Source organism: Leucoraja erinacea, chromosome 16 (assembly GCF_028641065.1).
Source record: "Leucoraja erinacea ecotype New England chromosome 16, Leri_hhj_1, whole genome shotgun sequence".
Taxonomy (NCBI): Eukaryota; Metazoa; Chordata; class Chondrichthyes; order Rajiformes; family Rajidae; genus Leucoraja; species Leucoraja erinaceus.
This window is the reverse complement of record NC_073392.1, coordinates 9038505-9064170: the sequence shown is the minus strand read 5'-3', so window position 1 is coordinate 9064170 and position 25666 is coordinate 9038505. Positions and strand designations below refer to the sequence as shown.

Genomic DNA, 25666 nt, shown 5'->3' with positions numbered 1-25666 from the left:
TTTGGATATGTCCTAATCATTTGGTAAAGTTTGAAAATAATAGATTTTGGAAATAATATTTTATTTACCTTTTCATGAAGATTTTCTCAAGCTTCTGCTGCCAAGACGTCTTGGTTGATAACAGCCAGCTGACCAATGCTAGACTGTATGACCCCCCCTGAATTGTGTCAGTGGCTTTCAGGATAAAAGGAGTACTAAAGTCAATTGTATACACAGGTTGTGGTGTTGTGGTATTGATATGGATAGCCAAAATTATGGTCTGATGCTTGAACAACTTTGACTTATGTTGGTGATATGAAATACGATTAATCAGGCCATGTTACAAGAATTCGCTGTAAATGAAGAAAAGTGCTTTTTTTAGTTTTTTTTATACTAACAAAAACCGAAACCACAATTCTTCAATTTTAGTGGTTTCATGGTTGGTTTTGTTTCAAATCCTTTGAAATGTCCAAATGAAATTACAGTAGGTAACTGGACATTAATGAACTAACCTTGGGTGACATCTGTTGGAATATAGGATTTATTTGGGGGTGATTTTCCAAAGATTTGACACTTAATTCTTTTTGACAGAATTTCCAAAAACAAAATGTAACAACAGTCAGTTACAATGCACTTGTTGTAAGATGACACCATTGTTTCAGTACATGCAGAAGCAAGGAACTGCAGATGCTATTTTACCAAGGAATGATACAAAATGCTGGAGTAACTCAGTTGGTTAGGTAGCATCCCTGGAGAACATGGATCTAGACCCTTTTTCAGACATAGTCGGTACATAGTCACCCAGCCAGATTGGATGGATGCTGCCAATTTGTTGATCTTCCTCATAACTCTTCTATGGACTAACAAGAATGTGAAGCAAGATGTGGGTCACCTCAGACTGTTCCTCGCCATTGTGTGTACTTCGGCTCAACTGCATTCCTTGATCAGGTCCAGGAAAAGACATCTGAGATTATCATTGTAAAGAAACAACAATAACAAAATCTGGAAACCTTGTTAATGGTGTAGATTACAGGAGTTGTCTAAACAAAATCTCCACAAACACAGGTCGGAGATCTCACTAACGTAGATGGGTGGAGAGATTTTGCACAATTTTTATTTTATATATACTTTTTTTTCTGAATTAAAGCTTATTTTGGGAAATAAAAATGCAGTACACATAACAATATAGCACAGGGACAGGGGCATCGGTACAACATGATGTAAATCCCCCCGCCCCCTCCACTAATTTCAGCTGCCTGCACTTTCTATTTTTGACGCCATGCAGGCAACGAATTACACACGGAATGAGGTCAATGTTGCAATGCAATCGAAGGGCCGAAAGGCCTACTCCTGCACCTATTATCTATTGCAAGAGAAATGAAGAAAATGCACATAATTGGTAATGTCTCCCCCACCTTTGCGACCATAAATTAATGCAGGTCGAGAGAGCGATTCAAGAGTGTTTTATTGTCACGGGTCCCAGATAGAACAATGCCAATTCTTATTTGCAGCAGCACAACAGAATATGCATAATACGGATTAAACAACTACTCAGTAGAAACAAAAGCACGGTTCAATGAAAGGTATTTGGTCTGAAATGTTCTCTCTCTTTAGATGGTCAAGCAATCCTGGACGTTGCATGTCTTTGCATTAGTCTCGATTTCAAGCCTTCTTTCCTCCAGAGCTGTGGAAAGGGGGACTTCCCGTCGCTTTGTTGATGCTGGGGGGAAAGTTTGTGATGTTGCACTGGGCGATGGCGCCGCGCTTGCCTTGCTTCGTTGCTGAACGCCGGCCCAGGTATGGAACCCCGCCGATGGATACATTGTGGCTGCAAAAGTCTCAGAGTTCCCATAGTTGCCGGCTGCCTGTTTCACGCAAGGTTTGGCGTGTGGGGAGCGTGCAGGGAAACAAAGCAACTTAAACCGGTCGTATGTGCAGGAAAATAACTGGATTCCTCCTCTCCAATGATGCTGCCTGTCCCGCTGAATTACTCCAGCATTATGTGTGGGAAGAAGCTGCAGATGCTGGTTTACACCGAAGATAGCATTCTGAAGATAGATTCCATGTTCGGTGTAAACCAGCATCTATCTGCACCCTTTCCTTCTCTCCAGAGATGCTGCCTGTCCCGCCGAGGTACTCCAGCATTTTGTGTCTATCTTCGGTGCAATTGAATATTCGTTGAAAGCAAATCCTCCTCCATTCAGGCTTGGCAGAGAAGGGTCAGATTAAAACAGGTTATAATAGTTTAAAATGCAATCAGACTGCACAGCCAATTTGTATTGCATTTATTACTTACCAGTTTGCCGTTTGCAATGTGCTTGGTGCTCCTGTGTAAACAGTGGATAATTCGAATACTCACATGTTGAGAAGGATTTTTTTTTTAGAATTTGTAACAATCAAGTTGGGTTTCAACCACCCAAAGAGATTGAAGTCTTTACTTGTATCTAGTGGTTGGCTGAACTTTACAGGACGGAAAAGCATCAAGACAAGATGGCATGTCTCCAGAGAGCTGCCTGTCCCGCCGAGATAGCATGACCCATAGCAAGTTTTTGCAACCAGGCACAGCCAATTTGTTTATTACTTACCAGGAATGTGGTGCTCCTGTGTAAACAGTGGATAATTCGAATACACACAGTTGAGAAGGATTTTTTTTTTAGAATTTATCAATCAAGTTGGGTTTCAACCACCCAAAAGAGATTGAAGTCTTTACTTCTAATCAAACAAGATGGCATGTCACCCATAGCAAGTTCTGGAAGAACTCAGCAGGCTCAGGCAAACGTCTGTGGAGGGGATTAATAGGGTCTGTCATTGGGGATGGGGATCCCTTCTTCAGACTGATTACCTACCTACGTAGCTAAAACTAAATGGCAGATTAAACATCAAACAAGTGTATTAGGGTGACATGGTGGCGTAGCAGTAGAGTTACTGCCTTACAGTGCCGGAGATCCAGGTTCAATCCTGGCAATGCCAGTTATCTATACAGAGTATATACGTTCTCCCTCCCTGTGACTGCGTGGGGTTTCTCTGGGTGATCCGGCTTCCTCCAATACTCCAAAGACATACAGATTTTGTAGGTTAACCGGCTTCGGTTGGATTGTAAATTGTCCCTAGAGTGTAGGATAGTGTTAGTGTATAGGGATCGCTAGTGGGCACGGACTCGGTGGGCCAAAGGGCCAGTTTCTGCATTGTATCTCAAAAGACTGAAGTGCTCTTTCTTCCAGTCCAAGAAACATTTGGGCGGCATAATGGTGCAGCGGGTGTAACTGCTGCCTCACAGTGCCAATAACCAGCATTCGAGGGCTGATCTTATAGAGGTGTATAAGATCATGAAGTAGATAGAGTAAATGCACAGAGTCTTTTACCCAGCGTAGGGGAATCAAGAAGCAGAGGACATGGGTTTTAAGGTGAAAGGGGAAACATTTAATAGGAACTAGAGGGGCAACTTTTTCAATGAGAAGGTGGTGGGTATATGGAACAAACTGGCAGAGGAGGTAGTTGAGGCAGGAACTATAACAACATTTAAAAGACATTTGGACAGTACGTGAATAGAACATTTTTAAAGGAATATTGGCTAAACACTGACCGGTGGGACTTGTGTAGATGTGACATCTTGGACAGCATGGGCAAGCTGGGCCAAAGGGCCTGTTTCCATGCTGTATGACTCAATAATTCTAATCAAATTGCTGCAGATTTATTGAGGTCGTGTTCAGATCATCAGCGAGAGATTCTCTGTGTCCAGAATCAGAGGGTTCCGACTGCAAAAGAAAACCTTGCTGATGAAGGATGGAATCAATGCAACAAAGCTGATCGTTTGTTGACTGTAAAACAGTGATGCTTTTGTACGCCAATGTGTTAAAGGGCCTGTCCCACTTTCCCGAGTTACTCACGAATTGTCCCGAGTTTTCCCCTTGATTCTAACATGGAGAATGTCCGTAGGAGGTCGTTGGAGTCCGTAGATATATCGTAGCGGCTCGTTATGCCAGCCGTAGATACTCGGGGCATCAGGTAAGTCGAGACGTTTTTTCCAGCATGACAAAAAAGTCCACGAGTAAAAAGGCAGTCTGGAGGAGGAGTTCGTAGATCACAAAAATCTTGATTTTTTTTTTTTAAGGTCCTTTCAACTCGGCAGAGGACTCGGGAAAGGGGGACAGGCCCTTTAAATTCAGTTTGGCCTAGTTTTTATTCAGGGAATTTGACCATGATCATTACTTACAGAATTCAATTTACAGATAAAATTTGCCTGCACGCTGGAAGTATTAAAGCCAATCTGAATTAATGCTGCTATAATTTAGTGGTTCAATATAAACCATTTTATTTTAAAGCATTTTATTTTACCACAAAAACTATTCTGTCAGGTATTGCGCACCGTCATATAAATGTGAATATGTTGTTGTGTTGGATTTAACAATATAATAATATGATTATTTTGTATAAAATAATGTATTGTTAGGAATATAATAAAAAAATTATGGATGTACCGATTTTCGTCAAATAATGAAATGAAATATTGAATGCTTTAGCCCGTTGAAAAAGGAAAGTAAGACTGACAAACGTAAATGGATGGAAGACCATGAAGTAATTGAAAATGAATTTGGATTTTTACATAGGTAAGTGGAGAAAATATTATGTTGTAAAAGTTGAATTCAGGGTGGTGAACTTCATCTGTTAAGAGTTTTAAGTTTAGTTTTTTTTTTAGTTTAGTTTCGAGATACAGCGTGAAAACAGGCCCTTCACCTCACCGAGTCCCCAGCGACCTCTGCACATTAACACTGCCTTAAACACACCAGGGACAATTTACCTTGAAACCAAGCCAATTAACCTACAAACATGTACATCTTTGGAGTGTGGGAGGACACCCTAGATCTCGGAGAAAACCCACGCAGTCATGGGGAGAACGTACAAACTCTGTACAGCCAAGATCGAACGTGGGTCTCTGGTGCTGTAAAGCTGCAACACTACACGCTGCGCCGCCCAAAGTGGGAGAAGAATATGATACAGCTGCAGGCACAGGAGACAAGGTTGCGTTGTGGTCTTCAGCTTGCAAAGTCCCTCGTTTTCATTCAGAATTATCCGGCCTCTGGCCCAAGATCTGATCATTTATGGACATCTTACTGTGTCTCCCCATGTGTTCACCTTGATACTCGTACCCGCGCTGGATGCTATAAATTACAATGTGTGCAGCAGTGGTAACATTTGGAGCCGTATGTTGTAGTAATTGATTGATATATCCGGGACAGATGTACAGTCACTTGCTTTTGTTCCAGGATTTGCATCCCATGTAGGTCATGGAGATATTAAGTCGATTATTACCTCGAGATGTTGTGTTCGAGTGAGGCAGATGTCTGTTAATCTCTATTCATTATTTCTATTGTCTCATTTTAAAGATCAGATTAAATAACAATCTGTGGCAGCGATTCCATTTACTACGAGAGATAAAACCGCATCAGTGAACCAGATTTTAGTGTCAGTATTTGCATTTAAGTTTTGGAGCACTTTTTCACAAGTAAAATCTGTGGCATCAAAGTTGTTTTCCTTGTTTTAGTTTAGAGATACAGAGCTGAGAATTAACACTATCCGACACACACTGTGGACCCGGATCTCTGGCGCTGTAAAGCAGCAGCTCTGCTGTCCTTCCCCTTGTCTTGTTCAAGAAACTTGTTTATTTCAATGCTTAGATCATTCTCTGTTGTAAAGCAACTCGTGAAAATCTATTAGGAGTTTATATTTTTCTCTCATAGGTCTACCATCACCATATTATTGCTACTTCAGTTTGTAATGGAGCCCGCTGGAGGCTTTGGACTGGAAGACCAAAACGTTGTGGATAGTGCCAACAAAATGCCTTTGTATAGTAACATCCGATTGCCCGATGAACACATTCCTTACTTTCTACACAATAATATGCATATAGCTGTTACTTGTGAGAAAGATTCCCTCTGCCCATTTAAGGTAGGTTTAAGCTTTGCACATTTTGATTTGCAGATAGCCAATGCAATATTTTCCAAACTTTTTCAAGTTCTCCTCGAGCATCCAATATAATGATTGCAATAGAGGGCAGATGTTTAAGGTGAAGTGGGAAAGATTTTGTAGGAAATGAGGGGTTTCACACAAAGGGTGTATAGGGTGATTTCACCAAATGTCAAATGAGCGTAGATCCCCCCTCACGTGACCGAAAATTTTAACTGGAGGACATATGTCAGTTCGGTACATGTTAGTGAATGGGGAAACACGCACTTTCCCACCCGTTAAAAACATGGAAAACGGCCGATTTTTGAGCTGAAATTTTCTGTGCTAGTCGGGGTGACCGTGAAGCACAGCGACCTAAATTTTCAGGCAAAAAAAAAGATAGAAAGTAAGGTAATTACAAGAGGGAACTGAAGGTGGAAAACAGCGGAAGTGAACAGCCGACATTTGCCGTGGAGATTTAAAGATCCAAAATATCGGGAATTATCGCGTTTGCTTGCTGAATTTCATCAAAAGTAAGTTAATAATGCCTTACTTTTGATGAAATTCAGCGAGCAAACGCGATAATTCCCGATATTTTGGATCTTTAAATCTCCACGGCAAATGTTGGCTGTTCACTTCCGCTGCTTTCTTCCTTCAGTTCCCTCTTGTAATTACCTTACTTTCTATCTTTTTTTTTGCCTGAAAATTTAGGTCGCTGTGCTTCACGGTCACCCCGACTAGCACAGAAAATTTCAGCTCACAAATCGGCTGTTTTCCATGTTTTTAACGGGTGGGAAAGTGCGTGTTTCCCCATTCACTAACATGTACCGAACTGACATATGTCCTCCAGTTAAAATTTTTGGTCACGTGAGGGGGGATCTACGCTCATTTGACCTTTGGTGAAATCACCCTATGGAACGAGCTGCCAGAGGAGGTAGTTGTGGCAGGGACTATCGCAACATTTAAGTAGCAATTAGACAAGTACATGTATAGAGGGATATGGGCCAAACAAAAGGAAGTTGGACTAGTGTAGATGGGCCAGTGTGGGCAAGTTGAGGGGTGAAGGGCCTGTTTCCAAATTGTAAGACTCTATGAGTAAGGAACAATGGAATATGGGTTCACGGTCAAAATCCTTTTGCCAAATGGCTTGTTTGTTATAGTTAGGTTTTTTTTTTAGGCCATTTAAAAAAAAAAAATTACTTTACATTAACTTACGACAAACATTGAAACATTCACAAAGATACCGGCATATGTCATGTCATTTGAAAGCATTATGACAGCACCGTGCATACTACAGATACAGATGTCTGGTTTTGTACTAGTTTAAATTTTTTAAAATTTAGTTTAGTTTATTGTCACACGTATGGAGATACAGTCAAAAGCTTATTTTTCTGTACCATCCAGCAAAAGCTGGAAAGACTATACATGATTACAATCATGCGGTCCACATTGTATAGATACAGGATACAGGGAATAATGTATAGTGCAAGATAAAGTCCACTAAAGTCCGATTAAAGTTAGTCTGAGGGTCTCCAATGAGGTAGATAGCTCAGCAATGCTCCAGTTGTTGATACGATGGTTCATTTGCCTGATAACAGCTGGGAAGGAACTGTCCCTGATTCTGGAGGTGTGCATTTTCACACTTCTGCACCTCTTGTTTGATGGGAGAGGAGAGAAGGAGTGACCGGGGTGAGGCAGTTGAAGTGTAGATGGAGTCAATGGAAGGGAGGTTGATTTGTGTAATGGTCTGGGCTGCGTCCACAATTCTCTGCAATTTCTTGCGCTTAGTTGGGGCTATGTGCAAATCAAGTAGAAGTTTTAGTATTTTATTCACTGTGATGTGGTTTTCCAGCATTTATGTCAAGATAAGATTCCTGATTTTAATTGTATAAGGACATTTGTTTTAGTTTAGTTGAGAGATACGGCACTGAAACAGGCCCTTCGGCCCATTGAGTCCACACCGGCCAATGATCCTCACACACTAACACTATCATACACACTAGGGACATTTTACAATTTTACCAAAGCCAATTAACCTACAAACCTGTACGTCTTTGTGGAGTGTGGGAGGAAACTGGAGATCCCGGAGAAAACCCACGCTGGTCACAGGGAGAACGTTCAGACAAGTAGTCAGAATCGAACCCAAGTCTCTGACATGTGCCACCCTCGTTTTGGTTTCATGACTGTTATTTAAACCTTTAGACCTAGACATGCTTAATGAGATTAGCTCCAACTGGGTATAAAGGAGGGAATTACACCAGCAGACATCTCTTCCAAAGCTGATACAGTCTGAAGTAATACCATTAAATTGTTCTGTGTCTAAATTATAAAAGATAGTTTCTAAAAGGAGCTATATTCTGGAAAGTGTATACATTAAACTGAAAAGAATGACTTGATGGGCCGAATGGCCTAATTCTGCGTCTATATCTTATGGCCGTAACCAAGCTTCATTGGTACCCGTCCAAAGTCTAAATATCGGCTGTCTCCATCACTGGTACAGGATGTACCATCCACAAACTACACTGTATTTGCTCAGTTAATATTTAATCTATTATTTTGAAAAGTACAAAAATCCGATAACTGAGTTGATGAATCATGAAGAATCTGTGAGTTTACATGGATTTGGAAAGCCAATTTGTAGACGGATGGTCAACGCCTTAAATTTGAAGAATGGTCCTTTAAGCCACTGATTCCCGTGACATTTATTGCCCGGATTGCTCTGATGCAATTCCTTCAGGAGATGAATTCTGTCATTGATACTGTTCAATGTATTTAACGTGCAGTGGCAAAGTTTAGCTAAATTTATCCGTGATCCTGAAGGCAATTGAACAAAGCGTGAAATGGATTGGCTGACAGATAATTCCTGTCATTCCAATCAATCTTAACTGCTAGCCTTGCAGCACTTTTAATGGAAGATATGGAAGACGACGGAGCTATCATTTAAAACAAAAAATGGTTTTCTCCTCAAAGGTCCTTGGGTTGACAATGTCTTATAGAACCACTAATGAGAAACAGTATTGAGAATCATCGTCCCAATTAACTTTTTCTCTTGGAAGTCCAAGGGGTACGATTTTAAATCAATGTAATAAACATAGAAGCAACCCATTTGAGGGAAATGAACTTTGGGCAATAAACATATTTGTCACTGAAGATAGACACAAAATACTGGAGTCATTCAGTGGGTCAGGCAGCATTACTGGAGAAAAAAAGTAGGCAATTGGCTGATGTAAAATTGTAAATTGTCCCTATTGTGTGTAGTGCCAGTGAATGGGGTGATTGCTTGTCGGCATGGACTCGGTGGGCTGTTTCCGTGCTGTATCTCTAAAGTCTAAACTAAGAATAAAGATGGACATTTTAGAAGGAATAAGAGCATGTTTAAAATAATTTCCAGTACTTTTTACCACGTTTAACCATTTTGTTCCTCCGTTGACATGAAGCATGGCTATCATTTTTCTTTAACTGTGTATAAAGAATAAGCGGTCAGTAATTGGGGTGAAAGGTTAAATTAGACGTGAAGCTAATTCTGCTTTTGCTGCAGAAGTACTTGAGAGAGCTGGAATCCTGCTGGGGCTATGAAAAGAATTGCAAGCCTGAATACAGATTCAGCTACCCAGTGTGTACTGAAGCCACATCAGGATGGTAAGACCCTCATCAAAGGTAATAAAGAGAACGGTATATGAATTTGGAGTTACATCACATTTGAGTGTAGAATTTGATGTGTCTCATATTTGTTGACTAAAGGGCATGTCGCACTTGGCGATTATTTTCGGCGACTGCCGGCATCATTGATTGATGTATCAGGTCACCGAAAAATTCGCGGCATGACGTGGCGTGATGACGTATTGACGCGCGGTGTTTTTTCAAGTGCCACAACATTTTTTTTGTCGCCGCTGGATTTTGAAATGTTCAAAATCTTTTGGCGACACTGACATAACACCGGCAGTCGCCGAAAAAATCGGCAAGTGGGACAGGCCCTTTATGGTGCAACTGACACATTTATAATTGGTTACATTTCGAACTTGATTATCCCTTGAAGCTTAGTTCAGTGTAGAGATACGGTGCGGAAACAAGCCCTTCGGCCCACCGAGTCCGCGCCGGCCAGCGATCCCCGCACACAAAAGCTATTCTGCATACACTAGGGACAATTTACAATTCTACCAAGCCTATTAATGTACAAACCTGTACGTCTTTGGAGTGTGGGAGAAAACTGGAGATCCCGGAGAAAACCCCACATTGGTCACGGGGAGAATGTACAAACTCCACACAGACAGCACCCGTAGTCAGGATGGAACCCGGTTTTCTGGCGCTGTAAGGCAGCTACTCTACCGCTGAACCACTGTATGGTTTGAGGTATCAGGAATAATCATCAAAAACAAGGTTTAGAAAGATCAGGGACTTAATTTTAAGGCTCCACACTAAAACTTGGTCTTTTACAGTAATCATTTGTTGTATTTGTATAACATTTTTTAGAAATCTTTGACTTAATAGAGAACACTAGCAAATTATGTACCGAAAGTTTAAAAGTTATTTAATAAGACATTTGAAGCAATCACATATCTAAACTATAAACTGCAGCTTTATGCAGCAAATGTTGTCTGTTGTAACCCCTTAATTGGAACTTCACATTATTCCTTTGTGATAAATGAGCTGTGCAATGTAATTAAGCGTTGTAATTACTTTGAATGCAATTAATTTGTGATTGGATTCTTACGAGATTTGTTGCTTTCAGTGCAAGTGCTTGCCATGATACATCATAAAGGCGACTCACCACAACACCACAGCGCCGCAGCTACTAGAGCTGCTGCCTCACAACTCAAGTGATCTGCGTTCAACCCTAACCTGCTGTGGTTCGTGTTAAAAAGGAATACTTGGAACTTTGGCGGCGCCCTTTGTGTGGCGGCTCTTTGCATACCTTGTGCTGTCGGTGTGGAGTTTGCATGTTCTCCCTTTGAGCCCACGTGTTTCCTCTAGGTACTCCAGCTTCCCCCCCAGATCCCAAAGACGTGCATATTGGGGGTTAATCAGCCACTGCAAATTGCCCAAGTGTTTAGGTGAATGGTAGAATCAGGGGAGTTGATGGAATAGGTTACGCCAAAAAATGGGCTGGCTTTGTGTACCGACATAGCCTCAAAGGGCTGAAATGGCCTCCGGTGTCAACAGGAAATATAGTAGTTGATGTAATTTCTCTATTAGATCAGCTATCAGCTTCAGTTGAAGTACATGACAAAACCAACATTTTTAAGTATCCTTTGATAAGTATGGGTGTCAGGGGTTAGGGTGGAAAAGGCAGGAGAATGGGGTTACGAGGGAGAGATAGATCATCAGCCATGATTGAATGGTGGAGTAGACTTGATGGGCCGAATGGCCTAATTCTGCTCCTATTACATGACCATATGACCATAAGTAGGAGCTGCACTGTGGCGCACAGGTGGAGTTGCTGTCCTATACCGCCAGAGACCCGGGTTTGATCCTAACTACAGCTGCTCGTCTGGACAGTGTTTGTACATTCTGTCCGTGACTGCATGCGTTTTCTCCGGGTGCTCCAGTTTCCTCCCACACTCCAAAGATCCACAGGTTTGGAGGTTAATTGGCTTTAGTAAAAATTGTAAATTGTCCTTAGTGCATAGGATAGTGTGAGTGTAGGGGGGTCGCTGGTCGGTGCAGACTCGGTGGGCCGAAGGGCCTGTTTCTGCACTGTAAACTAAATTCAACTAAACTAGTTGAAAACCAGAGCACCCAGAGAAAACCCACACAGTCACAGGAAGAATGTAGAACTCCATACAGATAGCACCCGTAGTCGGGATCGAACCCGGGCCTCTGGCGCTGTAAGGCAGCCACTCAACCACAAGCCGATCAAATTTGATGTGAACCTTTCAAACATCATTCATTGCCCTCGTTTGGCTGAGGTTGTTCTTTTTTGTCTTGGCTGTTTTTCATTCTTAGCCCCTATTTGTGTCACTTTATTAACAGGTTTAATTAGCTTAATCTAATTCCTTTTCATTAAACACTAACCATTTCATCATGTTCAACGTTAATGGTTAAGCCATTTATCCTGTCATGTTTTTTTTCTGTATCCAGCAACTGGTGTATGACTACTTCTTGTTTTATAACTCCCTCAGTACACTGTGTTCTTGCAGCCATTACATTCATGATTATTTGCTCTCATCACTCAACTTAAAATTCTCTGCTTTAAAATATTTTCTTTCAAGGGAAATGCAGCCCTTCAGAATGCAGGGCAAGCTATATGCCACCTGGGGGCGGCACAGTGGCACAGCAGGTAGAACTGCTGCCTCACAGCACCAGAGACCTGGGTTCGATCCTGACCTCGGCTGCTGTCTGTGTGGAGTTTGCACGTTCTCCCCGTGACCGTGTGGATTCCTCTGGGTGCTCCGGTTTCCTCTCACATCCCAAAGATGTATGGGTTTGTAGGTTTTATATAAACTGCCCCCTAGTGTGCAGGGAGTGGACGTAAAACTGGCTTAAAACAGAACTAGTGTGAACGGGTGATCGATGGTCAGCATGGACTCGGTGGGCTGAAGGGCCTGTTTCCATTCTGTATCTCTGAACTCTAAACTCTGATCCGCCTTTACAGTTTGGTAAAGCATTGCATTCACTTATGGTCACTCTTCTATAGCAAGGGTGTAATGACACCAGAAAGAATGCAGAGAGGATTTACGTAGATGCTGCAAGGACCCGAGGGCTATATGGCGAGCTGGTCGAGCTGACATAGTTCATCCCCCCAAAGCACCCCCCGGTCTTCCCCTCCCCCCTTCACAGCGATTCCTCCACTTTCTCATCGATTGTCGACCACGGGTTGACCCGTGAGGCATTGCCGCTGCAAGGCCTCACCACCACCGAGAACCCATCGTCGCGAGGCTTAACAGCTGCCGCCGCTAAACTCTTTATCAACTTTATCTAAGTAATTATTTATTTGAATCTGAGATTTTATGGCTTGGAAATTAGAGTACTGGCTAAGTCTAGACTTTAGAGATACAACGCAGAAACAGGCCCTCAGCCCACCGAGTCCGTGCCGACCAGTGATCACCCCATACACTAGCACTATACCTGCAGGCTAGGGACAATTTACAATTTTTACCACAGCCAATTAACCTCCAAACCTGTACGTCCTTGGAGTGTGGGAGGAAACCGGAGCACCCGGAGAAAACCCACCCCGTCACGGGGAGAACGTGCAAACTCCATACAGTCAGCACTCGTAGTCAGGATCAAACTTGGGTCTCTGGCGCTGTAAGGCAGCAACTCTACCGCTGCAGCATAGTGCTGCCCTTAAGTCATACACTCGCACTTTTCATTTAATCTCCGTTGTCTCATAAGTCAAGTCACGTGTCATAGGAGCAGAATTAGGCCAACCGGCCCATCAAATCTATTCTAAAGATCTTAGTCGGAGAGTAGTTAATCTGTGGAACTCATCGCCACAGAGGGCTGTGGAGGCCAAGTCAGTGGATATTTTGAAGGCAGAGATAGACAAATTCTTGATTTGAATGGGTCATGGAGAGAAGACAGGAAAATGGAGGCAGAGATCAGCCATGATTGAATGGAGACTCGATTGGCCGAAAGGCCTAATTCTACTCCTATAACATATGAACGTAAAGATAATGACATTATATTTGACTCAAACACCGAGTGCTGGAGAAACTCAGCGGGTCAGACAGCATCTGTGGAGGAAATGGACAGGTGATGTTTTGAGCCTTGACCCAAATTTGACTGGTTGTTTGCTTGCCTCCTGGTTACCTATATGGTGCATATTTTCCTCAATCTATTGCATCCGTGATATTTGAATCAATACTTTAATACATTTTGTAAGGAACTTAAACACGATACAGAAAGTGGTATTTCGCACTGTTATGCCATATGGCTATCTGTTTGGAATACTTTCTCATGGACTGAGATCAAATTTAATTTTGGTTACAATAATATGAGATTGCAAAACAATGCACCTTACTCATGAAAATTACTGAAAGTCCTACATAGAGTGGATGTGGAGAGGATGTTTCCACTGATACGAGAGCCTAGAACCAGAGGGCACAGCCTCAGAATAAAGGGATGTACCTTTGGAAAGGAGATGAGGAGGAATTTTGAGGAATGAGGGTGTTGGGGGTTATGGCGAGAAGGCCGAAGAATGGGGTTGAGCGGGAATAGAATAGAATAGAATAGTTTCTTTATTGTCATTGTAACATGGGCCATGTACAACGAAATTTAAAATGTCAGCCAGTCAGTGCAGCATTCAAACATTTCTAAAGCTAACGAAACATCCACGGTAAAATAATAAAGATAAGCAATAAATAAAAAACACAGACAAAGATAGATCAGCTGTGATTGAATGGCGGAGTAGATTTGATGGGCCGAATGGCCTAATCCTATCCCTATCACATGAATATCTTTAGTCAGAGGGTGGTAAATAGACCGCCGTGGAGGCCAGGTTATTTGGGTATTTTTAAAACTGAGATTATCATACACTTGTTGTGGGGGAGAAGGCAGGAAAATGGGTTTGAGAGGGAAAGATAGATCAGCCATGATTGAATGGCGGTGTAGACTGGATGGGCCGGACGGCTTAAATCTGCTCCTATGACTTATGAAGTTGACATATTAGGCAATGGAAACAAAGTGGAAAGCGTAGACATGAGTATGTCGGTATTTGATGTAGGTCTCGAACCCACATAAATCCCAGCCTTAACATCATTGTTATTCAGCCGCAAGTGAGGCTGTGGTTTTGAGAAATTTGTAACATGACCAATGAATGAAAGAATGCAATACTAACAAGCGAGGGTTTCATTTTCTGTCTTGTGACAGGGCCAATACCGTAGAAGGAGCAGAGGAGATTTTCTGGAAGCAGGCCGATTTTGGTTACGTTAAAGAAATGCTTCTTGAGATGCAAACACTGTGTGAACCAGTCTCAGCAGTAAGATTTTGTAAACCACTTTTTGATTTTTGCTGAATTAATCTTATTTATATTGGCACAGAATTTGTCCAACATGCCCCATCAGTTAGTCCCATTTACCTGCGCTTGAATCATTCCTATCCATGTACTTATTGCCGAGAACTCAGTGGTTCAATGGGGCTTTATGTTCATGTGCCTTACAGCGCCAGAGACCCAGGTTCCATCCTGACTACAGGTGCTGTCTGTATGGAGTTTGTACATTCTCCCTGTGATGGCGTGGGTTTTCTCCGGGTGCACCGGTTTCCTCCCACACTCCAAACATGTGCAGGTTTGTAGGTTAACTGGCCTTCGGTATCTTGTAAAATTATCCCTAGTGTGTAGGATAGCGTTAGTGTACAGGAAACACTGGTCGGCGCGGATCGATGGACCAAAGGGCCTGTTTCCACGCTGTATCTATCTGATTGCTTGCCCAGCCTGCTGATGCCTTCACTGTTGCTGGATGTCATATATCCTGTATGGTAGGCACCCGATTCCCAATTATATAGGGCAGGGAGAATCTTCATCACGGAGCCTGTTTTAATAATTATGGCATGATTGCCTTGAAGTTACTGGTTAGCATTATCCCTTGGATATGCACAAACTGATGGAATAACTGAGCGGATCTGGCAGCATCTCTGGAGAAAAGGAATAGGTGATGTTTCAGGTCGAGACCCTTCTACAGGCCCGAAACGTCACCTATACCTTTTCTCCAAAGATGCTGCCTGTCGCACTGTTACTCCAGCATTTTGTGTCTATCCTCAGTGTAAACCAGCATCTGCAGTTCCATCCTTAGCATTATCCCTTCATTGATTGCAAAATTTCCTCCATTACTTTTATAATGATTTCTACACAATGTTTTGGTTTTGATTTTGTTCAAATTTGACTTTTTTTCTTCCTATGTTTTTTTTTTTAGGGTGATTCATCGCTGGCGTGCACGAAATACACTCGTTATTGTAGAGCCACTAATCTCTACATTGATTTGAGAAACCCAAGAAGGAACACAGACAGGTCTCTGTCTTCTTTGCAATAAACAGCAGACTTTTTTTTATGTGAATGCATATTCAGAACATACTTCACTCTGTTGTGTAACAAGTAGCAACTGTAAATTGTCCCTAGCGTGTGTATGATAGTGCTAGCGTACGGGGGTCGGCATGGACTCGGTGGGCCGAAAGGCCTGTTTCCGCGCTGTATCTCTAAACTATAAAACTATAAACTAAAATCCTAAATGCACAGTGAATGTCTCATTGTCTAATATTGTGTGCTCAAAGCATAAGAGGCTTAAGGAGGGAGTCTAAGTCGGTTCCTCTGTTCCCAACAGATACAGGGAGGATTTTCTTGAAGAGGGTGAAATTGGAGGCCATTGTAAGTTGAACAAGAAGGCACTAGTGGATGAGGGAGAACATAAGAGTCCTCTACAGTCCTGGTATGTATTTGTACTCGTTGTGGCATTGTGATTCATTGGGGGAGAATATTGAGGGAGAATTATCATTCCTGTTTCAAGATGTTAGGGGGAAAGCTACATCTTGTGGCTTCAAATCCCTTTTCTCCAAGGAGGATTTAAGGTTGGGAGATACCCATCCATCTTCTGCACATGGCTGCTCGTCACAGAAATAAGGGCAGCATTTTAATTTGATCTTTAACTTATCTTAAATACATGAACTTGCAAGGATGATAGTCCACGCAGCCGTCTAGAGAATAGTGTAACTCGTGCTTTAATAATTTCCCTTGCTGGTTGTTTTATTTATTTTAGTAGCTGTGGGTAGATTTACAAATTTTGCCAATTGCACTCTATTTACGTTGGTATTTCTAAGACTAAATGTAAACCCTTGTCGCAACTACTTTAAATCTCCATGTGTTCTCATGTGCATTTTCCCTTTCCCCTCTCCCCTCCTCCCTACCTCCCTCCCCCTCCCTCCTTTCCTTCCCCTCTCTCTCACTCCCCTTCCCCTCTCTCTCTCTCCCCTCCCCTCTCTCCCCCTTCCCCTCTCTCCTTAATTCTCCCCTCTCCCCCCCCATTTCCCCCTCTCTCTCTGCCCTATCTGTCCCCCTCTCTCTCCCATCCCTCTCCCCCTCTCCCCTCTCTCCCCTGTCCCCCTCTCCCCCCCTCTCCTCACCTCCTTTTACTCCTCTCCTCCTCTCCCCTCCCCTCCCCCCTCACCTCTCATCCCCTCTCCCCCTCTCCCCTCCTTCCCCTCCTCTCCCCCTCCTCCCCTCCTCCCCCCCTCCCCCCCCCCCCCCCCCCCCCCCCTCCTCCCCCCCCCCTTCTTCCCCCTCTCTCCCCCCTCTCCCCCTCTGACTGCGGGTGCTGAGGTTAAGATCAGATCAGCCATGATCTTATAGAACAAACTTTGCCCCGAGTCACTATTCCTGATATGCATCCATTGTTTTGTGCAGGTTTGCAGAGTTACAAACGTATTCCCAACTAAACTTTCAACCGATGGAAGGTGGAAATTGTGACCTCGTGATTGAAAAGCCAACCTACTTCATGAAGCTAGATGCAGGTACAGTTACACTTCCTACTAAATAGATGGCTTCACTTGCATAATGTTTCCCCTTTATGCATTCAGTTCCACCTCAACCTGTTAAATTATGTAAATCAACTTTGGCTCATTCAGAACTTGAAAACTGTTCTTTACTTTCAGGCGTCAATATGTATCATCACTTCTGTGATTTTGTTAATCTCTATATTTCTCAACACATCAACAATTCTTTTAATGCCGATGTGAATATTGTGATGTGGGACACTGTGAGTATTTTGTTCATTTATTTTCAGTTGTCGCCCTCAAATTTAAGCCATATTTTGTCGCCATCCTTCTCTGTGAATCAGATAATGGGGAAAAACCAAAGACAAACACTCTTACATAAGAATTTGTTCTTCTCCAATCTAAATTAACATCCTAATAAACTTATGTTTATTTACCTACTTGCGTTTATTGGCCCTGCTGTATTTTGCTGTGTTACGATAATTGTTTTAGATGGAACTGCCTCTCTAGGGTAGATGATCCTTTACCCCAGGGTGGAAATGTCCAATACAAAAGGGCATAGCTATAAGGTGAGAGCGGGAAAGTTTAGTGGAGATGAGCGGGGCAGGTTTTTTTAAGCCAGAGAATGGTGGGGACCTGGATCGCATTGCCAGGGGTGACAATAGACAATAGGCCCTTCAAGCTAGCACCGCCATTCAATGTGATCATGGCTGATCATCCACAATCTGTACCCCATTCCCGCCTTCTCCCCATATCCCCTGACTCCGCTATCTTTAAGAGCCCTATCTAGCTCTCTCTTGAAGGTATCCAGAAAACCGGCCTCCACCACCCTCTGAGGCAGAGAATTCCACGGACTCACCACCCTCTCTGTGTGAAAATGTGTTTCCTCTGTTCTAAATTGCTTACCCCTTATTCTTAAACTGTGGCCCCTGGTTCTGGACTCCCTCAACATCGGGAACATGTTTCCTGCCTCTAGTGTGGCCAAACCCTTAATAATCTTATATGTTTCAATAAGATCACCTGTCATCCTTCTAAATTCTAGAGTATACAAGCCCTGCAGTTCATGTTCTTCTTCGAGCAGAATTAGGCCATTCGGCCCATCTTCTACTCCACCATTCAAGCATGGTTGATCTATCTTTCCCTATATAACACATTCTCCTGCCATCCCCATAGCCCCTGACACCCTTACTAATCAAGAATCTGTCAATCTCCAGCTTAAAAAATGCCCATTGTCTTGGCCTCCACAGCCGTCTATGGCAATGAATTCCACAGATTCACCATCCTCTGACTAAAGAAATTCCTCCTCATCTCCTCATGATGCACGCAGATATGATAGTGGCATTTAAGAGGCTTTTAGATGTGGATCATGTAGATATGGATCATGTACAGACAGATGAGATCAGTTTAACTTGGCATCATTCGGGTCGGGACCGTTCGTCAATGTCTGACGAAAGGTCTTGACCCGAAACATCACCTATCGTTATTCTCCAGAGATGCTGCCTGACTTGCTGAGTTATGCCAGAACTTTGTCTCTATCTCTAAAAAACCAGCATCTGCAGTTCTTTGTTTCTACACTATAACTTGGCGTCATGTTTGCCACAAACATTGTGGGCCGAAGGGACCGTTCCTGTACTGTACAGTTCTACATGCTATGCATTACAGTCGGGCATTACTGTTAATGCTGTGTCCTGAGTCAATATTCCTTCCAAAAATGGTTAAAATTGTTAAATTTAGCTTTGCAACCTGTCAACTGCAGTGAAGGCTCTTTGGCAATTGATGGAAGCAACCTGACATTTTAATAATTCTGTTCAAAATTCCGCAGATACTTTACTTCGTAAAGTTTGAGATGATAAAATGAAGAATGGCTCTGCTGGCACCAACCAATATACTTTTATCAATCGCAGACAGGACCATTTCCAATGCTCTCCTGTCTGTCCTTCACTGCCTCGTCTCAGTGCATACAGAATCACCTCCCATATCCTTGCAAAGTTCAATCATATTAATCTGTCATCATCAACACTGTACATGAGCTGTGGAAATCTCACATTTGAAAAATTGTCACGTTATTTCACATCCTTCAAGACTTCACTCGCATCTCCCTTTCCCTTCAGTTTCGTGACAATTGATAAAAACTAGTCGTGCCTTCTCCGCTCCCCCCTTAGTTCGATCCCAGACTTTTCACGGTCCAGTGGGCGAATCACAACTAAATGTTAGGTCTAGTGATGGGTTAGGATAAGTGGAAGACAAGGCGAGAGTGTTTAGTATTTGTTCAGAGTGAGTTAATCGTTTGTATTTTCCTTTATTTAGTAGATACTGGTAGCAGAGGTGGTGGGAGGAGGTGTTGAGGGGGTTGTTCTGGGATGCCAGAACCAACTGTTGAGCCTTCCCGAAGTGTCGTTGGCCTAACTTAATGAAACAACAATGAAGGGAGGTTCTTCGGCCACTTTCGGTCATGGCTGACCATGGGTGTCTCCAGGGTGTTATTCCCTATATGGAGGACGCCTGTGCGTGACTTTGTTTAACGTGGGGAGACTGGTGCACAGACGGCCACCACATGGTCCTTGACAGATTTGGGTCTGGATCCAGTGGCATGGAGTCAGATTCAGATTCAGCTTTATTGTCATTGTGCAGTGTACAGTACAGAGACAACGAAATGCAGTTAGCATCTCCCTAGAAGAGCGACATAAATACGAGCAATAAATAAATCTATTTACGTGCAAACAGTCATAATATTTTTTTTCCCTGGTGGGAGGAGTGTCCGGGGGAGGAGTGATTGGCAATCACCGAGGTACAGTGTTGAGTAGTGTAACAGCCGCAGGGAAGAAGCTGTTCCTGGACCTGCTGGTTCCGGCAACGGAGAGACCTGTATCATTGTAGCATTGGGGTTTTCAAGTGGGCACCTTCCTCCCTACTTCTCTGTGGATTGTCACCTTGTCGTGGTGGAGAAGCTTGTGTGGACCTGAGATCCTGAGAGCGATGCCGTCTGGAGCTATACTCCTGGTAGGGCCACCCATGGCGGTAAGGTCCGGCGGTAAGGAGTCCAAGATGACCGAAGACCCTTTTCTGCTGCAGCCTTCATCCGCCTTCCCAGCCGTTGTGACGCTCCACTAAGGTCAGCCATCGTCCTCCGCCTGTTCCACCGTTGAGGTCTTGGTTGGATTGCTCTTTGTCAGAGACCTCCCCCTCGACCTTACCGCCATGGGTGGCCCGACCAGGAGCGTAGCTCCAGACGACACTCCTCTCAGGATCTCAGGTCCACACAAGCTTCTCCACCACGTCAAGGTGACAATCCACGGATAAGGAGGGAGGGAGGTGCCCACTTGAAAACCCCAATGATACAATGATATACTTCATCTACGCAATCTGCTTTGTGTAATGAGTGTGTTAACACATAGGTAACAATAGATTATTGCATATGGAGTTAGTTATTGTCCTTAGCATAAGTTGGTATATTCAGTTCAGATAGTACTTTGGGCTTGGTTTCCTTGTTTGAGCGCTTATCATAGAAACATAGAAAATAGGTGCAGGAGGAGGCCATTCGGCCCTCCGAGCCAGCACCGCCATTCATTGTGATCATGGCTGATCGTCCCCAATCAATAACCCGTGCCTGCCTTCTCCCCATATCCCTTGATTCCACTAGCCCTTAGAGCTCTATCTAACCCTCTCTTAAATCCATCCAGTGATTTGGTCTCCACTGCCCTCTGTGGCAGGGAATTCTGGTGTAAGAACACGTACTTTGTTTTTTAATTGTAATGTAGTTCAACAGTTGGTGTTTTTGTTTTCACTGAGTTACACCTTAGTGAAGATATAAAGTGCCCGACATGGAACAGTGTAGCACAGGAACCGACCCTTCGGCCTACGAGGTTAGTGCCAAACATGAGACCACATTAAATTAATCTCTGCTGCCTGCATGTAATCCATATCCATCCATTCCCTGCACATTCACATGCCTAGCTAAAAGTCTCTTAAATAACACTATCATATCTGCTACCACCATCACCCTGGCAGTGGGATCCAGGTATCTACCACTCTCTGTGTAAACAAAAAACCTGCCCCAAACTTTCAAGCCAGAGAGTATACTTAGTGGAATTCATTGCCATGGACGGCTGTGGAGGCCAATTTATTTGGTTATTTTTAAGTAGAGATTGGCAGGTTCTTGATTGGTAAGCATGTCAAAGATTATGGGGAGAAGGCAGGAGAATGGGGTTGAGAGGGAAAGGTAGATCAGCCATGGTAGAATGATGCAGTGGACTCTTTGGGCCGAGGAGCCAAATTCTGAAAGATGAGATCCAGAGAACTCGGCACCATTCAGCAGCTTGTCCCAGTTCTGCAAAAGGCACATTTAACATGACCAAAGTGACCTCACAGCACAGAAGCCTTTACTCAATTTTAAAATTGACCCGTTGTCTGACCCGTTGAGTTACTCCAGCCTTTGGTGATACAACATTTCTGTACTGTGTGAAATGTATGGTGTAGTGTACAAAGAATAATTCTACTCTTATACAGTGTGCTTATCTGTTCTCTGCCATCTGTTCCCAATGAGTACAGTACTTCAGAATAAATTGAGCACTGGCTTTATTTCTTTCATCTCCCGAGTAAACTGAATGTTTCATTAAAATGATAATTTTAAGGCTTGTTTGATTCTTCAGTCCATAGTCTTGGTAAATTGTTGTGGAAAACCATATACTCAAAAGAAAAAACATATTTTACATTTATTACAGTTGTTAATTTTATTTTGCCTGCTACCACTGTGCCTGTTTTGTTTCTCTCCGTCAATTTGTTTTTACTTTGTTTGAACGCTGTCTTTCAGATTATTTTAAAATCAGTTATTCACAGTCTAATATTTTGAGCAGTGTGAGAGCATCACTTAGAAAATTGATAGTTGTTTTTGAATCGTAAGCGCCGATATAAGCAGGAGTTGATTCCTTTTTCCACCCAGACAGTGATATGCTTTAACTCCAGTATTAGTTGCAACCAGCTGCAGAAACCAGCGTGACCATTATTGGAACACACAGGTTATGGAGTATCATTTCTTAAGTTGTGAAAACCGCTGAATATTAATTCAAACTAGATTTCTAATCTTGGGCTTGAAGATTGGTGTCTGTTTTCTGTACGTGGAAATAAATTGAACAGTAATTTCATTCCTTTGATATAATGCAACCTGATTATAGCACTAACATATGTTCAAGCTAACCTCTCTCTGCAAATTGACTTGGGCTCCATGTATTTCAAAACCTCTTGACTAATTTATCTTTGCTTACTTTTATATGTACCCTTCTGTAGCCTCTTCATTGGTTTTCTGGGCAGATTTTTCTCCCCTGTTTTGGAAGCTGTAGTTTATGCCTTCGAAATAAATAAATTACAAATAAATGTATCAAAATTGCATGCAGAATTTGTAAAGGCACGAGTGCAGAATGCAGAGTTTTATATGGACAATGTCTTATGGCGGTTGAGAGATTTGTATTAATGTTTGATGTACAGTCATACAGTGTAGAAACAGGCCCTTTGGCCCAACTTGCCTACACCGACCAATATGTCCCATCTACACCAGTCCCACTTGACTGCGTTTGGCCCCTATCTCTCTAAACCTGTCCTTTCCATGTGCCTCTCAAGTTGCCTCTTAAACGTTGCGATAGTCCCTGCCTCGTCTATGGAAATGTAATTTGTGAGAAAAACATTTTTCACACAGAGTGGCGAGTCAATGGAATTCTCTGCCACAGAAGGTAGTTGAGGCCAGTTCATTGGCTATATTTAAGAGGGAGTGATGTGGCCCTTGTGGCTAAGGGGATCAGGGGCTATGGAGAGAAGGCAGGTACGGGATACTGAGTTGGATGATCAGCCATGATCATATTGAATGACGGTGCAGGGCCGAATGGCCTACTCCTGCACCTATTTTCTATGTTTCTATACATGTTGATATTTTTTATTCATACTAATCCAGCTTTCAGCTTTTGTTTTATAGAGTTCCTATGGTTATGGCGATTTATTCAGTGACACCTGGAAAGCATTTTCTGATTACAATATTATACATTTAAAAACATTTGACCATAAAAGGGTATGGAAGTATTTTAATATTTGTAGTATGTTCATTTTTAAATGTAATCTGTTTACACATCAACCTTGGTACGTTTCTATGTGAATATCCAGGTATGCTTCAAGGAAGCAGTCTTTTCGTTACTTCCACGGATGCGCTACGGGTTATTTTACAATACTCCTTTGGTAAGTTTGCTTCATGCTTCACTACCTCTGCAATGAATGTAATTTGTTATTTCAGGTGCGAGTGGCGAGATTTAATAGGAACCTGAGGGGGAACTTTTTCACCGGGGGGGTGATGGGTATATGAAATTGGCTGCAGAGGAGGCAGTTGAGACATATACAACAACAGCATTTTAAAATATTTTTGGACAGTTACACGGATGAGAAAGGATTAGAAGGTTATGGGCCAAACGTGGGTAAATGGGACTAACTTAGATGGGGTATCTTGATCAGCATGGATGAGTTGGGCCTAAGGGCTTGTTTCTGTGCTGAATGACTCGATGACCTTTCATTCTGAAAGCAACAAATGCATAAAGATCAGTTTATTAATTTTTCTGTTCAAAGTGCTTCCAACATATAAAACACAAACTTACATGAATTCTGCGGTGGCAAGGAACACTAGACCTTTCAGTGAGATTGGGGATTGATTGTAACTAAATTCCTGATACAGATAATCCAGAATCCTTGTTACTTACTTGTTCACAAACTGTGCACTCTATAATTCAATGTGTACTCTGAAGAACAGTCGTAAAATCGCAAGGCTGGTTTTGCAATAATGGAATTAATAATCTGTTTTGGGATGGAATTAAATAAATTTAACATGCAAAGGAAGGTTCTCAAGCTGTTAGATTTTCACAAATTAAACCTGAAAATAACTTCTTGTTTCTGACAAGTCTGAGCAAAATTACTTACCAAAAATATTTATCTTAAATTTATATTTGTTATCTTAGCCTCTTGTGCATTGCAAATGCAAAGAGGAAAAAAAACTTCAATAGACAGTTTCAATAAGCAAGAAAGAATGAAGTGTTTTATGAGAACCACTTTATTTTACTTATAGTACTTTCTGTATACTACTTATCGTAAAATTATATAATAAACATGTACAATTATAATTAAAGTAATCATAGTACTATGGTAAATATATAATAAAATTTAACAATAATTTCACAAAAGATTAAACATGAGCCCTTTAATAGGATCAAACTTTTAACCTCAATGGATCATGAAATTTGATGAGTAAACGTATAAATGTGTTTGCCATTTATCCATTTATGTTAGTCCATGAGATGATTTGTTACATATAATGTTAATTCTTTGCTTTTAATTTATAGGTGCCTGACTGCTTTAGCACAGGGATGTTCAGAGCATTCTCACAACATGTCCTCTTTAGGTTAAATATTACAAAAGATGTTCCGCTGGTAAGTACCAAATGTAAAAGCGAATTACTGTAATAAAGGAGTAAGCTCAAATTTAATTATTCAAGTAATGAGCTCTGCTAACAACGTAGGATAACTGCAACAAAATTAGTCACTTTGGATGTTGTTTAGTTTAGAGATACAGTGCAGAAACAGGCCCGTCGACACAATGAGTCCACGCCGACCAGCGATCCCCGCACACTAATGTAATCCTGCATACACTAGGGACAATTTTACAACTCTACCAACCTAATTAACCTACAGACCTGTATGTCTTTGGAGTGAGAGAGGAAACCAGAGAGGAAAGCCCACTTAAAGAGAACGTACAAACTCCAGACAGACAAACACCCATAGACTGGATCGAACCTGGGTCTCTGGCGCTGAAAGGCAGCAACCCTACCGCTTGGTACAAGGTCTTGAGTAGTTGGGAATGACAAGACTTACATGTGTCTTTATAAATTATACAGGCAAACTTGCCTATTGATGAGTGTTTGCCGACACTGGGCCTGTACTTGCTGGAGTTCAGAAGGATGAGGGGGGGACCTCATTGAAACTTACCAAATAGTGAAAGACCTTGATTGAGTGGATGTGGAGAATATGTTTCTGCTAGTGGCAGAGTCTCGGACCAGAGGCCATAGCCTCAGAATAAAAGGGCGTACCTTTAGAAAGGAGTTGAGAAGGAATTTCTTTAGTCAGAGGATGGTGAATCTGTGGAATTCATTGCCACGGAAGGCTGTGGAGGCCGACAATGGATATTTTTAAGGTGGAGACTGCATGTGTTTGTCTCTGAGTGAGAATGTTACAGTTTGTAAGTTTTATTTTGTCTGTGGTCTGGGCTGATATGTTGGGTTCTTCTATCTTGCAGCTGAATATTA

The 25666-nt window shown here is 42.3% G+C and overlaps 1 protein-coding gene across 5 annotated transcripts in view; it reads left to right on the top strand.

The window, feature by feature from the left end:
- Window positions 1-1268: 1268 nt before the first annotated feature.
- eogt (EGF domain-specific O-linked N-acetylglucosamine (GlcNAc) transferase) overlaps window positions 1269-25666 on the top strand; it is a 38828-nt gene continuing 14430 nt past the window's right edge. Inside the window, exons 1-12 of one of the 5 annotated variants that reach the window (XM_055647643.1) lie at window positions 1269-1378; window positions 4500-4586; window positions 5718-5925; window positions 9461-9561; window positions 14731-14839; window positions 15771-15865; window positions 16176-16280; window positions 17252-17358; window positions 17500-17603; window positions 23303-23395; window positions 23488-23559; window positions 24708-24794. In XM_055647643.1, the coding sequence (XP_055503618.1) occupies window positions 1284-1378; window positions 4500-4586; window positions 5718-5925; window positions 9461-9561; window positions 14731-14839; window positions 15771-15865; window positions 16176-16280; window positions 17252-17358; window positions 17500-17603; window positions 23303-23395; window positions 23488-23559; window positions 24708-24794 (1263 nt within the window). In that variant the 5' untranslated portion in view covers window positions 1269-1283. Of the gene's footprint in view, window positions 1379-1438; window positions 1777-2077; window positions 2113-4499; window positions 4587-5717; window positions 5926-9460; window positions 9562-14730; window positions 14840-15770; window positions 15866-16175; window positions 16281-17251; window positions 17359-17499; window positions 17604-23302; window positions 23396-23487; window positions 23560-24707; window positions 24795-25666 lie in introns of those variants that run through there. The other 4 variants (XM_055647644.1, XM_055647648.1, XM_055647646.1 and 1 more) reach the window with 4 other exon arrangements.